Consider the following 17,333-nt stretch of genomic DNA (forward strand, 5'->3'; position numbering starts at 1 on the left):
GCAGAGCCATTGGCCATTATCTTTGAAAATTTGTGAGGATGGAGGGAGGTCCCGGATGATTGGAAAAAGGCAAATATAGTGCCCATATTTAAAAAGGGAAAGAAACAGAACCCGGGGAACTACAGACTGGTCAGCCTCACTTCAGTCCCCAGCAAAATCATGGAGCAGGTCCTCAAGGAATCCATTTTGAAGCACTTGGAGGAGAGGAAGGTGATCAGGAACAGTCAGCATGGATTCACCAAGGGTGAGTCATGCCTGACCAACCGGATTGCCTTCTATGATGAGAAAACTGGCTCTGTGGATATGGGGAAAACGGTGGATGTGATATATCTTGACTTTAGCAAAGCTTTTGATGCAGTCTCCCACAGTATTCTTGCCAGCAAGTTAAAGAAATATGGGCTGGATTAATGGACTATAAGGTGGATAGAAAGCTGGCTAGTTCGTCAGGCTCAAGGGGTAGCAATCAATGGCTCGATGTGCAGCTGGTATCAAGCGGAGTGCCCCAGGGCCGGTTTTGTTCAACATCTTCATTAACGATCTGGATGATGGGATGGATTGCACCCTCAGCAAGTTCTCAGATGACACTGAGCTGATGGGAGAGGTAGATACACTGGAGGGTAGGGATAGGTTCCAGAGTGACCTAGAAAATTGGAGGATTGGGCCAAAAGAAATCTGATGAAGTTCATCAAGGACAAGTGCAGAGTTCTGCACTTAAGATGGAAGAATCCCATGCGCTGCTACAGGCTGGGGACTGACTGGCTAAGCGGCAGTTCTGCAGAAAAGCACCTGGGGATTACAGTGGACGAGAAGCTGGATATGAGTCAGCAGTGTGCCCTTGTTGCCAAAAAGGCCAATGGCATATTGGGCTGCATTAGTAGGAGCACTGCCAGCAGACTGAGGGAAGTTATTATTCCCCTCTATTCAGCACTGGCAAGGCCACACCTGGAGTTTTGGTCCCCCCATTACAGAGGGGATGTGGACAGATTGGAGAGAGTCCAGCGGAGGGCAACAAAAATGATTAGGGGGCTGGGGCACATGACTTATGAGGAGAGGCTGAGGGAACTGGGCTTATTTAGTCTGCAGAAGAGAAGAGTGAGGGGGGATTTGATAGCAGCTTTCAACTACCTGAAGGGGGGGGGGTTCCACAGAGGATGGAGCTCAGCTGTTCTCAGTGGTGGCAGATGACAGAACAAGGAGTAATGGTCTCAAGTTGCAGTGGGGGAGGTATAGGTTGGATATTAGTAGGGTGACTAGACAGCAAGTGTGAAAAATCAGGACGGGGTAGGGGGTAATAGGAGCCTATATAAGAAAAAGACCCCAAAATCGGGACTGTCTGTATAAAATTGGGACATTTGGTCACCCTAGATATTAGCTAACAGTATTTCATTAGGAGGGTGGTGAAGCACTGGAATGGGTTTCCTAGGGAGGCGGTGAAATGGGATGGTGGTGGAATGAGTGGCTTGGATGATTTAGTTGGTGTTGATCCTGCTTTGAGCTAGATGAATGCCTGAGGTCTCTTCCAACCCTGATATTCTATGATTCTGTGATTTAGCCTTGACTTAAATATCTTGAGTAGTTTTTGTGTCATCTGCAAACTTTGTCATCTCACTGTTTACCCTTTTTTTCAAGACCATTTATGAATATGTTGAATAGGACTGGTCCCAATACAGACCCCTGGGGAACACCACTATTTACCTCTCTCCATTCTGAAACCTGACCATTTACCCTTTATTTCCTGTCTTAACCAGTTAACTGATCCATGAGAGGACCTTCCCTCTTATCCCATGACAGCTTCCTTTGCTTAAGAGCCTTTGATGAGGGACCTTGTCAAAGGCTTTCTGAAAATCTAAGTACATTATATCCACTGGATCCCCCTTGTCCACATGCTTGTTGACCCCCTGAAAGAATTCAAATAGTTTGGCAAGGCATGATTTCCCTTTTCAAAAGTTGTGTTGACGCTTCCCCAACAAATCATGCTGATCTATGTGTCTAACTATTCTGTTCTTTACTATAGTTTCAAACGATTTGCCCAGTACTGAGGTTCGGGTTACTGGCCTGTAATAACCAGGATCCTCTCTGGAACCTTTTTAAAAAATTGGTATCACATTAGCTATTTTCCAGTCATCTGGTACCGAGGCTGATTTAAATGATAAGGTTACATACCATAGTTCTTAGTTCTGCAATTTCATATTTTAGTTCCTTCAGAACTCTTCCATGAATCCCATCTGGTCCTGGTGATTTATTACTATTTAATTTATCAATTTGTTCCAAAACCACCTTTACTGACATCTCAATCTGGAGCAGTTCCTCAGATTTATCACCTAAAAGTATGGTTCACATCCTTTGCAATGAAGACTAATGCAAATAATTCATGTAGCTTCTCCACAACAGCCTTGTCTTCCGTGAGTCTTCTTTGGCATCTCCACTGTTCAGTGGCCCCACTGATTGTTTGGCAGCTTCCTGCTCCTGAGGTAATTAAAAACATTTTGCTGTTAGTTTTTGTGTCTTTTGCTAGTTACTCTATTTATTGCCTGCCTAATTATACATCACTTGCCAGACTTAATGCTTCTTTCTATTTCCCTCAGCAGAATTTGACTTCCAATTTTTAAAAGTTGCCTTTTTGCCTTTAACTGCCTCTTTTACTGTGTTGTTTAGCCACAGTGGCATTTTATTTATGTGGGTTTAAAAGTTTCCAGGCAGCTTCCAGGCATTTCACTCCTGTGACTTTTCCTTTTGATTTGTGTTTAACTAGTTTCGGGTGTATGTGCAATGGAAATCTCGGGGGGTAGCAGCGAGAGTCTCTGGGGATGGGGTCTCTGGTGTTTGGGGGTCCCTCTGGAGAGGGCGATTGGGGGTCTCTGGGGAGATCACTGTGACTCAGTGGGGTTGGGGCTCTCCCTGGGGGAGCAATGGGGTGGGGGCTCTGGGAGTGCAGTGTGATTCTCTGGAGTTGGGGTCTCTCTGGGGGTGCAGTAGGAGTGGGGCCCTGGGGTGCAGGCGCAGGGGGGTGTCTCCGGTTCCGGGTCCCTCCCGGGGTGCTGCGGCTGCTCGCCGATCCCGCCCCTCCCTGCGGCTCGGCTCGCGAGCCTGTCCCTAAAAGGTGCTCGGCGGCGGCGGGGGAGGGTCCGGGTCCCGCGGCTCCTCCCGTCCCCTCCCCGGCTTTTAGGCGCGGCGGCAGCGCCCGGGCCCCAGAGCCCGCTCCGCCCGGCCCCGCTCAGCCCCGCTCCCGGCCCCGCTCAGCCCCGCTCCCAGCCCGGTCTCCGCCCCGCGCCGCAGCCATGGACGCCATCAAGAAGAAGATGCAGATGCTGAAGCTGGACAAGGAGAACGCGATCGACCGCGCCGAGCAGGCGGAGGCGGACAAGAAGCAGGCGGAGGATCGCTGCAAGCAGGTGAGGGGGGTGTCCAGAAGCGCCCTGCCAGCGCCCCCCCGAGTCCCCAGGAATCTCCCCTGCCAGCGCCCCCCCCCCCGAGTCCCCAGGAATCCCTCTTGCCGAGCGCCCCCCCAAGTTCCCAGGCAGTCCCCCTTGCGCCCCCCCCCAAGTCCCCAGGAAACTCCCTGCCCAGCGCCCCCCCAAGTTCCCAGGAATCCCCCCTGCCCAGCGCCTCCCCAAGTTCCCAGGCAGTCCCCTGCCGGTGCCCCCCAGTTCCCAGGAAGCCCCTTGCCAGGGCCCCCCCGAGTCCCCAGGAATCCCCCCTGCCCAGCGCCCCCCCAAGTTCCCAGGCAGTCCCCCTTGCGCGCCCCCCCCGGAAGTCCCCTGCCAGCGCCTCCCCAGTCCCCAGGAAGCCCCCCCACCCAGTGGCCCCCCAAGTTCCCAGGCAGTCCCCCTTGCGCCCCCCCCAAGTCCCCAGGAAGCTCCCTGCCCGGTGGCCCTCCAAGTCCCCAGGCAGACCCGGGACCCCCAGAGAACCCCCAAGTCCCTGGGCATCAACCTTAGCAGGGCCCCTCCCAGCACCCTGGCCATACCCCCCCCCCCAAGTCCCCAGGCAGCCCTAACACTCCCCTGAGTTCCCAGGCTCCCCAGCCCACCCTACACCTGGGCACAGCCTCTCTGAGTCCTTAGGCAGCCACCCCTCAGTTCCCCCCCTAAGTCCCAGGGAAGCCCCCCATCACACACTCGGACACCCCCCTCCAGTGCCTTCACCAGCAGCCCCTCTAGTTTCTAGGCAGCCCGCTGCCCAGCCCCCCCACCCCCCAGCTGGGATTAACCCTGCCCAGTATCCCCATCCAGTGACAGATTAAGCAGGGTGAGGACCGATACCCCCATCCCTCAGGGCTCCTCCCCCTTAGACTCCCATTGATAGGGTGAGGACCAAGTGTGGGGTCACTGCACACTGTTGGGGACCATTCCAGGGACCCCCAGTTCCATCCCCTGACCAGGTACCACATTAGGCCCTCCTGGAGCTAGACTTGTAGGGGGCTCATTGCAAACAGGCATCCTGGCCCCCCCTGCTCATCCAGGGGGTAGGGACTGTCTCTGCTCCACCCCCCTTGGACACTGCCTGTCTCAGCAGCTCAGGCCCTTGGGATGGAGCCAGAATCTCGGGCTGAGACTGGGGTTCTCCCCTCCACGCAGCGGGTTCACCAGAAATGTGGGGCGAGAACGTCACTCTCCCGCATCTGTGCCCAGGACTGGGGAGAGGCTTCTCTGGGCTCCCCTGGTCCTTGGACCAAGGAGCCTTTTCTGGGAGCCACCCTCTCTGGAGACTCTTCCCAGCACTGTCCCGCTGGCCTCGAGTTCCAGGAACCAAGCTCTGTGTCTGCGCCAGTCCTGGGCCAGCCGCTCTGGGACACCCCCCAAGTTCGCCTTGCCACTTGCCTGTTACCTAGCATGCTGCCTGGCTCCTGCCGAACCTTTGTCCGGGCCCCTAAGCCCCCGCTCTGATCTCCCTTCCCAGCTGGAGGAGGAGCAGCAGGCCCTGCAGAAGAAGCTGAAGGGCACTGAGGATGAGGTGGATAAGTACTCCGAGTCCGTCAAAGAGGCCCAGGAGAAGCTGGAGCAGGCGGAGAAGAAGGCAGCAGATGTATGTACCCACTGCCAGCCCCTCTCCCCATGAGACGGGAGAAGCATCTCATGTGGGAGGGGTGGGGGCCCTGTCACTGGGGGTTAAGGGGTGGGAGCCTCATTGGGAAACCTCTCCTGGTGGAAGCAGTCGAAATCCCATCACTTGGGACACTTACACTAAGCTGCACTAAACACTATAAAATGGACAATAGGGGCCTGACCCCTGGAGTGGGAGGTGCAGCCCAATGGGAGGAATGGGGCAAGAGGTGTGTAGTCTGTTGAGGGAGGAGGCGAGGGTGGGTGCAGTCTGACAGGTGGCGGAGGATGGGGAGACAGTTTGGGGTGCAGTCTAGCAGGTGACGGAGGATGGGGAGACAGTTTGGGGTGCAGTCTAGCGGGTGACGGAGGACGGGGAGACAGGTTGGGGTGCAGTCTGGCGGGCGATGGAGGACGGGGAGATAGGTTGAGGTGCAGTCCGAAGGCGATGGAAGACGGGGAGACAGGTTCGGGTGCAGTCCGAAGGCAATGGAAGACGGGGAGACAGGTTGGGGTGCAGTCTGACAGAGGATGGGGAGACAGGTTGAGGTGCAGTCCGAAGGTGATGGAGGACGGGGAGACAGGTTGGGGTGCAGTCCAAAGGCGATGGAAGACGGGGAGACAGGTTGGGGTGCAGTCTGACAGAGGACAGGGAGACAGGTTGAGGTGCAGTCCGAAGGTGATGGAGGACGGGGAGACAGGTTGGGGTGCAGTCTGGTGGGCGACGGATAGGGAGACAGTTTGGGGTACAGTCTGGCGGGCAACGGAGGCCGGGGAGATAGGTTGAGGTGCAGTCCGAAGGCGATGGAAGACGGGGAGACAGGTTGGGGTGCAGTCTGACAGAGGTCGAGGAGACAGGTTGAGGTGCAGTCTGGCCGCAACGGAGGACAAGGAGACAGTTTAGGGTGCAGTCTGGCGGGCAACGGAGGACGAGGAGATAGGTTGAGGTGCAGTCCGGCGATGGAGGACGGGGAGACAGTGTGAGGTGCAGTCCGGTGGCGACGGAGGACGGGGAGACAGTTTGGGGTGCAGTCTGGCGGGTGATGGAGGACGGGGAGATAGGTTGGGGTGCAGTCTGGGCAACAGAGGACGGGGAGACAGTTTGGGGTGCAGTCCGGTGGCGACAAAGGATGGGGAGATAGGTTGAGGTGCAGTCCGAAGGCGATGGAAGATGGGGAGACAGGTTGGGGTGCAATCTGACAGAGGATGGGGAGACAGGTTGAGGTGCAGTCCGGCCGCGACGGAGGACGAGGAGACAGTTTGGGGTACAGCCTGGCGGGCGATAGGGAGGTAAGGGCACAGTCAGGAGAGGGAAGGGGATGCAGTTTGAGGGGAGGCAGTGAGCTCTGACCTGCGGGAGGTGAGAAGCTGTTTGGAGTTTGCTCTTGGATGGAGGGCTTTGCTGACAACACTAGACACTCCTGGAGCTCTGCAGGCCCCAGAGCAGCTCTGCTGTTTCAGCGGACTGGACCCACCTCTCTAGCAGTGATAGGGCCCTGCCAGGACTGGAGCTGTCACTGCACCAGCCAATATTGAGTATCTTCAAATGGGCCATTGGTATCTGCTGGGCACAGACCAGCTCATCGGCCTCCCATAACATTCAGACATCAAGAGAAATTCCAGGGTGCTTGATAGCCTGTTCTGGGAAAGCCGAGGAGAGCAGGGAGCCAAGGGCAGGGAGCAGGCACAGCAGGTGTCTGTGCGTCTGAAAGAAACCCTGGGCCAGGGAGGCTGGGGGAGGCAGGAGGGTGGCTGGCTGGCTGGAAGGAAGGAGGTTGTAGCTGTGCTTGGGAAAATCCTTTTCCTCCAGGAGCTCCAGGAGCCTCAGGACAGGCCTGGAGTGGTTTTCTCTCTCTCCTGAGACAGTGGCTCCTGCCTGGAGGAAGACGTTGTGTCCGGGCAGGGCACAGTGAGGAACAGCTGTGTGCAGCCCCCGGCTGCTCCAGGGAGTGGAATGGGGTGTAGTGACCCACTGTACCACCCAGGGTATTTGACACCCTATAAATAAATCCTCCTTTCCATAGCCAGCCCTTCTTTGATGAAAACCACCCCGGAGAAGTGGAGGAGAAGCTGAAGGGAGCCATCTGGAGCACAGCCAGTGGGGGGAGGGCCAAGCTTTTTAGGATCAAGAGCAAAAATTCAATCCCAGCTGGCCTGTGGAGCTAAATGGGGGAGATGTGTCAAATCTCTGAGGTAGCCACCAAGGACAGGGGAGTCCAGACAAGGACAAGGCTGTGGGACTGTGATACGTCCCCTCCCCCACTCCCTGGGGCAGCAAAACACCCTGGTTGAGTTCAGGACCCTACCATCCCACAAACGTATTGATAGTCCAGTAGAGCCCCTAGTCAGGATCAGGGCCCCACTGTGCGGGGCTCTGCGTAAACACACCTTGCCTCGGAGCTTACAATGCCAGCGCTCAAGTGTCCTGCACCCCCTCCTGTCACTCAAGCCAGCACCAGCTGGCACAGTCCGTGCAGGCCAGGCACTGGTGCTAGTTCTCCGGGAGGGCTGCAGGGGGGTGGCCTAGTGGCCCCATTCTCAGTGAGTGCTCCAGGTGTAAAGGCGATGTGGAGCGAGTCTGCTTCCTCCTCCCTGTTCTCTGGCTGCCCTGGCTACTCTGCTCTAGCTCTGGGACGTGTCTGCTCCATTTGGAGCGTGAGCCAAACCCTGCATCGGAGTCCAGCATAACTGGGGGCGAAATCTGCAGCCAGGCGCTTGAGACAAGGAGAAGCTCCTCTTGGCCTCAGCCTCCCTTTACCCTGAGGCAGCTGCCCTGGGGTTCTGGGGTGAGATCCTGGGCCCATTGAATCCATGGGAGTTTTGCCATTGATTTCCTCAGAGCCTAGAGTTCACCCTGGTGACTCTTGGCAGAGGCTCCCCTGGGCTTTGGGCAGCCAGAGCCAGGCTGTGCAGCATTGAAGGACTGGAAAACCTGCCTGCAGGTGCTCAATCTGCTTAGCTTAAAGGGAAAGTTATGGGGTGCCCTGATCCCCGCATGTAACAAATATTTGATAATGGGCTTGTCCGGCTCTAGCAGACAAAGATCTAACCCGACCCAAAGGCTGGCAGCTGAAATGAGACAGGTTCGGACTAGAACTAAGATGGAGATTGCGCACAGTGACAGTCGCTAACCATTGGAACAGCTGACCTAGGGTCGAGGCGGCTTCTCCATTCCTGGCAGTTTTTACATCAAGACACGATGTTGCTCTGCTGTAGTTCCAATAGGAATTAATGCAGGGCAGTTCTCCGGCCTGGGTTACACAGAGGGGCAGATTCGGTGATCACAGGGGACCCTTCTGACCTGAAACTCTAGGAGTCTATTAATCAGTTGTTCTTCTCGCGGAGAAGTGGGAGGGGGCCTCTGGGACATGGGTCTGCCTGGGGCCTGGTGCTTCTCTGAATGCTGATTTAGTTAAGCCAGTGAAGAAACAAGTGCACAGACACTCTGGTTCCAAACAGGCTTGTTTCAGTTCGCCTGACATAGATTAAGAGCAGTTTTTAAAGTAAGTCTCCACTACATAAAGCCCTACGACAGCGCGTCTCAAACCTAGACCTACAGACTCAGGGTCCTGAGGCTTGCAGCACGTGTAGCCGTTCCCCCTGAGGCTGGAGCCTGGGCTCTGAGCGCTACCGCTCTCGCCAGGTTTCAGAGCCCAAACTTCGGGCCGAGCGGGAACGTCTACACTGCCATTTTGAGTGCCGTAGCATGAGCCCCGTGAGCCAGAGCTGTGCTCCAGGGCTCTGAGATTTCCCGCTGCAGGGTTTCGGGGGGGGGAGTTTCTCTGTAGATGTGGCCTAAGTGTCCACAGAGGGGATAGCACTGCTTTAACTGAAGTGGTGCAAATTTGCATGTAGATTACCCCGTGGTGTGGACTAGCGTGGAGTGCAAATGGCTGAGGGTCCAACTGAGCTGCAGATGGGTGGCAGTGGAAAGGAGATGGCCCTGGGGGAAGTCAGAGGCCTGGGTGGATGCGGAGTTCGCAGTGTAGTTGGCAGTGTGATGTGCAGTGCACGCTCCCGGGGGGATGAATCCCTCGTTATGTGGCTCTGATTTGTGTCCACCCCTGGCATATTGTGCTCAGTGCTGGCAAACTGGAGGGAGCTCTGAGAAGAGTAACAGAAAGGCTTGAGGGGGGCTGGACAAACCTACCTAGTTTGACAATGGGGGTAGGGGGAGTCCTGCGACCTCTCTCCACATATCTGAGAGATGTGGCCTCCCAGGAGGGAGGGGAATTGCTCGGGGACCTGAGGGAGAGACCAGGAGGAATGGGATCCCATTCAGAAAAGGAAAAATAGAAAGAAATGTTGGGAAAAACTTGCTGGGAGTGAGCTGAAGAGTGGAGGCCCTGTGGTGATGGGTGCTCGAGATGGACCATCTGCTCAGGACTGGCCAGAACCCTGGACAATGAAGTGCAGGGACCAAACCTGCCTGAAAGGATGTCTCTCTGTGAGCCCCTGAGGAGCTCTGTTCTGGGGGAGCCCCATTCCAGGGGAGGACCCTGTTCTGTGGCTGCTGGAGCTTGTTTCCAGGATCTCTCATTGCCTAATCGCCAGCGAGTGAATCCCAGGGCAGGACGGTGCTAGGAGCTGGGGAGGCCGATGCAACAGGAGCTGGAGGACACCTGGGAAAGGAGGAGAATAAAACCCCAGGCTGAGAATCCAGGAGCCAGAGGAGCCAGCGTCTCCAGAGATGGAGAGATGCTCCATTCCTGTGAGTCTAGCAGGGCAAGACAGGAGCAACTGAGCCATGCAGGGCTGCTCCCAGCTCCCTGGGCCCTGATAGAGAGGCAGCTGCTCTCTGTAGAAATATCAACAAAAATACATTAAAATAACTAACCCTCTCTAGTGCTCATCTGGGGACAACGGGAATGTGCCCCTGGCCCACAGCCTGAGCTGACAAGCCTGTCTGGAGACGGGAGTGTGGCTTGCTTGCAGATGGGCTGCAACATGCTAATGTAACATGGGTCCATGCTAACGGGTGTTAATGTGAGCCCCGTCCCACACAGCCTGCCAAGGGGTGTCAGCTTCCAGCATAAAGCTAAGTGTGGCAGGCTCAGGGATTCACAGGTCCTTGCAATCCCAACAGTGGGGTGTGTCAGAGCTCAGTGTAGGGGTGCTCGCCATGGGGGGGAGGGCTGCCTGGCTTCTCCAGTGCCAGCCTCTCCCAGCAGAAGGCGCTGTGGGTGCAGGGCGGGAGCACTGATTCATAGGTTTTGTAGGCTGACCTCCTGCATAGCATGGGCCAGGGAACCTCACCCAGTGACTCTGGCCGTGGAGGGAATTATTCTTGCCTGCTCTGTAATTAACACTGCGAGCCCAGTAACCTGCAGTGGAACTGGCTGTGTAGGAGGCACCCAGCTGCTGCACACTTCCCAGTTCCTGAGGCAGGAGCTGGTCTGGGTGCCCATAAGTGGGGTAGCAGGGCTGGTGTGCGTCTCTGGGGCATGCAGGGAGAGTGCTGGATTCCAGGACTGTGATCCTGAAAGCTCCCTGGGAGGCTGTGACAGGATCCGCCCCAGCCCACCTCCTAGTCCAGACTTTGCTCTTATTTGGTGATTCCCTGAGCCAGTGGGAGGGAGCTGGCTGGCGGCCCAGGGTGTGGCTAGAGCAGAGGCCACTTAGCAGAGCAACTGCTGAAGGAACTGTCTCTCCGGCCCCTGAACCTGCCCCATTCCTGGCAGCTGGGGCCTGACTCCCTGCCCTGCCCTGTGGCTGGTGTGGAAGTGCTATGCTGCAGCTAGGCTCTGCACAGGCCTTGCCTTCATTGCTGAGGACGGGGGTGACAATGCGTGAGCTAGCCTGCTGTAAAGCCAGAGTGAAGCCAAGGCTCTGTGGCCGTACCCTGAGGTAAATGAGCCGAGCTCAGCCCCAGGCAGGGTACAGTGCAGCCGGGACAGCCGACCTGCCTTAGTTACCCTGCAAGGAAAACAGACTTCTCAGCAGTGGAGACATGGGCCCTGCTGGGGTCCCTCAGCTGTTGCATATGGAGCCCAGGAATCCCTGTGCTGGCTGTGCTCTTTAAATGCAGGCGTGAAGTGCAGCCAGTGCTGCCTGCTGTCTGTCACTGCTCATTAAGGAGGGACTGAGGGCTCCCCTTGTAACGGATCAGACCATGTCCCAGAGCATGGGACACCAGGGCATAGCCCCGACACCAGATAGCGTCCGTGTTGCATTCCAAGACAAGCAGGGATGAAGATAGCAAGTGTGTCTGAGCACTGGGGAGTTGCGTGTGTGATTCCTTATATCCAGTGCAGAGTAGAGACCAAGGCTGCAGACATGAAATCATCAGATCTGTCTGAGGGGCTTGTAGATCCCAGGAATGGGATGGATGGTGTCAGGACCCTGGGGGCTTATCTACATCACAAAGTTGCAGCGCTGGTGAGGGGGTTACAGCGCTGCAACTTAGGAGGTGTACACATCTGCAGGGCATCACCAGCGCTGCAACTCCCTGTTTGCAGCGCTGGCCGTACTCCCGTTTTGTCTCGGGTGTAGAGGATCCAGCGCTGGTGATCCAGCGCTGGTAATCAAGTGTAGACACTTACCAGCGCTTTTCTTGACCTCCATGGAATAAGCAGGTATCCCAGCATACCTGAGGAAGCCTCTGGTAATCAAGCTGGTCTCCTTCCCCCGCGGTTTGCTCCGGTGTTCTCCGAATCCCCCCCCAAGCGGGTCTCCTTCCCAGCGGTTTGCAGGGGGTTTCGGGGAACGCGAGAGCAAACCGCGGGGAAGCAGGTCTCCTTCCCTGGTTTGCTCTCGCGTTCCCCGAACCCCTGTGCAAGTAGGTCTCCTTCCCTGCACCCCCGAGCAAGCAGGTCTCCTTCCCCGCCTTTTGCAGGGGGGTTCGGGGAACGCGAGAGCAAACCGCGGGGAAGGAGATCTGCTTGCTCGGGGGTTTGGGGAACGCGAGAGCAAACCGTGGGGAAGGCGATCTGCTTGCTCGGGGGTTCGGGGAACGCGAGAGCAAACCGCGGGGAAGGAGATCTGCTTGCTCGGGGGTTCGGGGAACGCGAGAGCAAACCGCGGGGAAGCAGGTCTCCTTTCCCGGTTTGCTCTCGCGTTCCCCGAACCCCCGTGCAAGTAGGTCTCCTTCCCCGCACCCCCAAGCAAGCAGGTCTCCTTCCCCGCCGTTTGCAGGGGGGTTCGGGGAATGCGAGAGCAAACCGCGGGGAAGGAGATCTGCTTGCTCGGGGAACACTGGAGCAAAACCGGGGAAGGAGACCTGCTTTCCCGCGGTTTGCTCTCGCGTTCCCCGAACCCCCCTTGAAGCCGCCCAACAGCGCTGCAGTATGGCCACATCTAACACCACTTGCAGCGCTGGTTGCTGTAAGTGTGGCCACTCTGCAGCGCTGGCCCTATACAGCTGTACTAATACAGCTGTAACAACCAGCGCTACAAAATTGTAGATGTAGACATACCCTGGGGCTTGGAGACTCTTTCCCATGGAGATGCGCTCCGAGCACAGGCAGAAGCTCAAGTCGTTCATATCTGGCGGCTGACCCTAAAGGCCCAGCTGTGCTCTAGCATTCATGGCATGCAGCAGGCTGTCCCATGGTTCACACCTGCATGCCCTGTGGTTCCTGCCTGTCACTGGATTCTGCCGCCATTGTTCAATCTGTGCAGAGATGCTGAAATAGTTCTGGAACCTGGGGCAAATGGGGTTTAAAACTCCCAGACCCCCTTCCCTTCCACTGGTGTTTGGAGCAGCCATGCATCTTGCTCCGGCTCTTGGACTGGACACACTGCAGCCTGCCAGCTCCATCCAAGGGGGCACAGCTCCCAGAGAAATGGTTGTGAGGTGTCTGTGAGAACCCCAATGGGGCTGCAGTCTCAGCAGCCCCTCTCATGGCTAAGGGCAGAGCCCCTGGTCGGATGGGGAGGCTCTGCAATGATTTCCTAGGGCCCATGAGGACCCTCCAGGCCAGAGATCTGACTGGGTGACTCCTGCATTCAGCCCCTCGCTTGTGGGCGAGCTAGAGACCTTTCAGAAAGATACTAGCGATAGTCTCCTGCATGAGGGGAAGGAGGTGCTGCTTCTGCCAGGAGCTGCCTTGTTCTGCTCCTCGGCCTTCATTCCAGCCCCCACACTCCCCGCCTGGGCTTCGTTTCTCTCTTACACGTCACAAACCCTGACTCATGAACATACGTTTATGGGAAACTTTGTTCTTGCCACTTCTCTGCTCCCCCTTCCTGCACCCCCCAGGGACTCAGTGTTGTGTGCAGGACCCACCAGGGGCAGGACAGAGCCCTCCCAATTCCCCAGCCCCCTGGCTCCATGGAGCGCAGAAGTAGGGTCCAGAAGCCATGCCCATGGCTACAGCAGTGGCAATGCAAAAAGGGGCCTCTCTGCTGAGCCCCACCTGAAAGAGATAGAGCAAACCCCTACAGGCCAGCCGCTGCTGGGGCACTCCTCTCTGGGCTCTGCAGGCCAGGGACACACAGGTACCCAGAGCACCGCAGCAATGCTCCCTGGGCCTGGGGAGGGGGAGGGCTGGTTCCCTGGGGGAGGGAGGGGAGCCCCTAGCTGCAGTGGGAAAAGCAGCTTGGATGCCTGGTGCTGCCTCTTTAAGAGGAGGGAAGTGTGCAAGCCTGACACTCGTTTCCTGAGGAGGAGATGCAGGAGAGGGGGAGGAGGAGCAGGAAAGGGGATGAAGGCGGGGAGGGGAGAGTTCGCATCCTGAGCTCTTCCTGCTGGCTTGGGAGTGGCAGTCCCACAAAGGGCTGAAGCGGAGCTGTCACCGGCAGAGCCAGTGACCGGGGAGCCTGGGCTGGAGCACAGAGCTGGCTAGGGACAGCCAGCAGGACCCAGTGGGTTGGAACCAGGCTGCATTGGAGCTCGCCCCAGACCCTGCCCCAGGCAAGTCCTGCTCAGGTCCCCAAGCAGCACCCTCAGGCCTCGTTCCTTGGGCGTGCCCTGGGGTGGAAGATGGCTGGGAGCACCTCCATTGATGCGGTGAAGAAGAAGATCCAGAGCCTGCAGCAGGTGGCGGACGAGGCAGAGGAGCGTGCAGAGCATCTGCAGAGGGAGGTGGATGCTGAGAGACAGGCCAGGGAGCGGGTAAGGTGGTCCAGGGCTTGAAAGTCCCAGCCAGGTCCTCCTAATGCCCTTCCTGCCCTACTCCCCCAGGGGCCTGGGTGCCAGCCTGGGTTTGACATCCCCACCGTTCCCCGTGGATGTCAGGGCCTGGCAGGCCCAGTCAGCTCCACCCCAAGCTGGGCTTACCTTGCACCCTGCTTGCCTGATGCTGGACTCCCCATCTAAGGAGCTTCTCCTAACACTCACACCCCATCTGGCCCTGTCCCAGCCTCCCACCACCTGGGGGTCTGGGATGCACCAGTGAGGGGCCGGGATGTAGGCTGCTGGGGAAGGCGGGGCACAGACGGGGTCATGGATGCAGCTGGGGAAAGGTTGGGATTGCGGGGAGGGGTCTGGGAAGTAGCTGGGAGATGGGGCCTGGTGCTGTGGTTCAGGCCTGGGGGTTACACAGAGGTGGGGGTAGGGGGATTTTTCCCATGGTAACGGGCCAGAGCAGGCTGGTCCCAGGTCTGTGGTGTAGTAGGTGGGTATCTGGTGCCTGTCCCTATGGTGATGCCAGGGCAGCACAACAGCCGAGAATGACCCAAGCACCAGACTCGTGGCACTCTGGAAAGCCCAGCCCCATCCATGCGCCCCCTGACCTGGCTGTGGCTGTCTGTGGGTTCAGCAAGCCCTGTGTGGCTCAGTTTCTCTGTCCACCTACCGGCTGCGCCTGCATCTCGGAAGGACAGTGGCCAGACCCAGCTGGGAAAGTGCCCCCCAGCAGGGATGAAGCCCTTCTTGCACTCTGGGTGCTTCTGGGGTCCCCATCACCGTGGTGTCAGTTTCAGGCCTACTGCTGGTTGCCCCAACTGACCATCTTGGCGGACTGGGTGCCCATTCCGGCAGCTTTGACTCATGGCCTGGGCCTTGCAGCCGCGTGCTCCCCTCCGTCAGTTGCTGGGCCCCAAGTCCAGAAGTGGCCATGCTCTGGGTCTGGTTGGAGGTGCAGTGGATTCTCTGTCGGGGAGGGAACATCTCCTGCTCCAGGCTGAAGCTGCAGCCTCTGCTGTCCTGGCCCACAGGATGCAAAGCTGTGTCCCCGTCTATCCCTCCCTCCCTCTGGGCTCACTGTGGCTTCCCCTTGCCCTCGTGCAGAGGAGGCGAGGGGAAGTGCCAGAGGCACTGCTGGCGGGAGTAGGGGATGGATGATTGGCAATGATGTAGGAAGGGTGCAGGAGCAGCGGTACAGCTGAAGGGAGCTGCCTTCTCCTGTGCCGCCCTGATTAACCCAAGCTGACCTGACTGGGTCTCGGTGTTGACTGCCTCCCCCGAGAAGGGCTCCCAGAGTTCAGGACAGCCCAAGGGACAGTCCCACTGTGCTCCCTGGCAAAGTCACAGCGAGTCACTCGAGCAGGGATTCGAGAGGCCCTGTGAGCTGGCTCATTACACTGTGGGGTGGGGACAGGCAGTGGGCAGTGCTGGGCTGCCTAAGGGAGGAAAGGGGCAGGCAGCTCTGAAAGCCTGTTGGGCTGGATCTGGCCTGGGAAGCCGTCCCAGGATGCTGGTGTAACTACCTGATCCAGCCCTGAGTCGGGTGGGAGTCGACCAGTTCCAGCAGCACGTGATTCCATCCACAGCCCTGTGCTTAACCCAGATCAGTTAGGCCTCGTCCCTGGGAATGGCGTTAGGCTTGGTTGCCAGCTCTGTCCCTTCACAGCAATGGGCAGATCAGCTGCCCCTGCAGGTTCTCCCAGCAGCCTTCGACTCCACTGCCTCCTCCGTGCTGCAGACTCAGCTGTAGGGACAAGCCCTGGGGGAAGGGGTTAGCTTGCAACTGGTTCTGCTCAGAAAGACCCCCCCAGGGATCCAAAAGCAGCTAGCCTAGGCCCCAGTGATCTCAGAGGCCCCCTCTCTGCCATAGGCCACCTGTGTTCAGCAGGAAAACTCAGGCTGCCTGTCCCCAGGGTGGGACTTGCAGGAGGGGTGTCGGCCATTCTCAGGGTGTTGTCCTTGCCTCTGGGATTCTCACCACTGGAAATATGTCTGGCCAAGCCTGGTCGCTTCCAGAGCAGACTGTGAGACACAGGTGTCCAGGCCTCTGCTGGCCGGAGCCCCGGGAGCTCTCTCCCTAGCCCCACCCTGTAAGGGTAGTAGCTGAGTGCTGCAGGGCGTGGGCGGAAAAGGTGCTCCATTTGTAATGTGCACCTGGATGCCAGAGCAACAGGTGCCTCAAATACTTTCCATGGTATCCCCACTGCTGGGGAGAGGAGGGCTTCCTGCCAGGAGAGGGGTTAGACTCAGGCCTTGGCTACACTGGCACTTTACAGTGATGCAACTTTCTCACTCGGGGTGTGAAAAAACAGCCCCTGAGCGCAGCAAGTTACAGTGCTGCAAAGCGCCAGTGAAAACGCTGCCCCAGCACTGGCAGCACGGCTCCCAGCGCTGTGAGCTAATACCCACGGGGAGGTGGAGTACCTGCAGCGCTGGGAGAGCTCTCTCCCAGCACTGCTGCTGCAACCACACTTGCAATTCAAAGCACTGCTGCGGGAGCGCTCCCGCGGCAGCTCTGTACGGCTCTAAGTGTAGCCATCCCTCAGACAGTCAGAGATGTGGGGACCCAAAGAGGCCATTATGAGCATCCAGTTTCACTCCCTTCATAGCACAGGCCAGAGAATGTCAGCCAGTGATTGCCACCTCCAGCCCACCCCTTCCAGTGAGCGGGTCTGGGGGAGAGCACCCACTGAACCCTTACTGTTAAAAACCGCAGCTTAGTTCTAGTCTGAATGTGTCTTGTTTCAGCTTCCAGCCGCTGGCTCTCCCTCTGCCTTTGTCTGCTAGGTGAAGGAGCCCTGTGCTACCAGACAGCCCTGCCCTGTCTAGGTAGCTGTAGACTATTGTCAAGTCACCTCTTGACTTTCTCTTCGATTTGAGCTTCTTCAGTCTCTTGCTGTTGGGCTAGCTTTCCTAACCCCGCATCATCCTTGTAGCTTGTTCTGAACCCTTCCTGTTTGTCAGCACAGTGTGATCCCCGAAACTGGCCATGGTATCCAGGAATGATCTCGCTAATGCCATCTTCCTATTCCCTTTGCTAGCCCTTGCTTATACATCCAGGGATTGCTGTAGCCTTTTTTGCCACAGCATCACATGAGCTTGTATTCCCAGAGAAAGTCTGGCTAATCAGGAGTCTGGCCTGCTTCAGGCCGTACCACAGAGGCCTTCTTCAGGAAAGCTGCTCTGCCGTAAATAACACGAGGAAGAGAGGAGAAAGCCCTATA

General features: G+C 57.5%; 1 protein-coding gene across 12 annotated transcripts in view; it reads left to right on the forward strand.

Moving 5' to 3' along the window:
- Positions 1-3,200: 3,200 nt before the first annotated feature.
- The window catches only part of LOC115653202 (tropomyosin beta chain), a 30,747-nt gene continuing 16,614 nt past the window's right edge, over positions 3,201-17,333 (forward strand). For 3 of the 12 annotated variants that reach the window (XM_030566108.1, XM_030566109.1, XM_030566107.1), the window contains exons 1-2: positions 3,201-3,392; positions 4,900-5,025. In XM_030566108.1, coding sequence (XP_030421968.1) covers positions 3,279-3,392; positions 4,900-5,025 — 240 coding nt within the window. In that variant the 5' untranslated portion in view covers positions 3,201-3,278. Of the gene's footprint in view, positions 3,393-4,899; positions 5,026-13,739; positions 14,098-17,333 lie in introns of those variants that run through there. The other 9 variants (XM_030566103.1, XM_030566106.1, XM_030566104.1 and 6 more) reach the window with 6 other exon arrangements.

Source organism: Gopherus evgoodei, chromosome 6 (assembly GCF_007399415.2).
Source record: "Gopherus evgoodei ecotype Sinaloan lineage chromosome 6, rGopEvg1_v1.p, whole genome shotgun sequence".
NCBI classification, from domain to species: domain Eukaryota; kingdom Metazoa; phylum Chordata; order Testudines; family Testudinidae; genus Gopherus; species Gopherus evgoodei.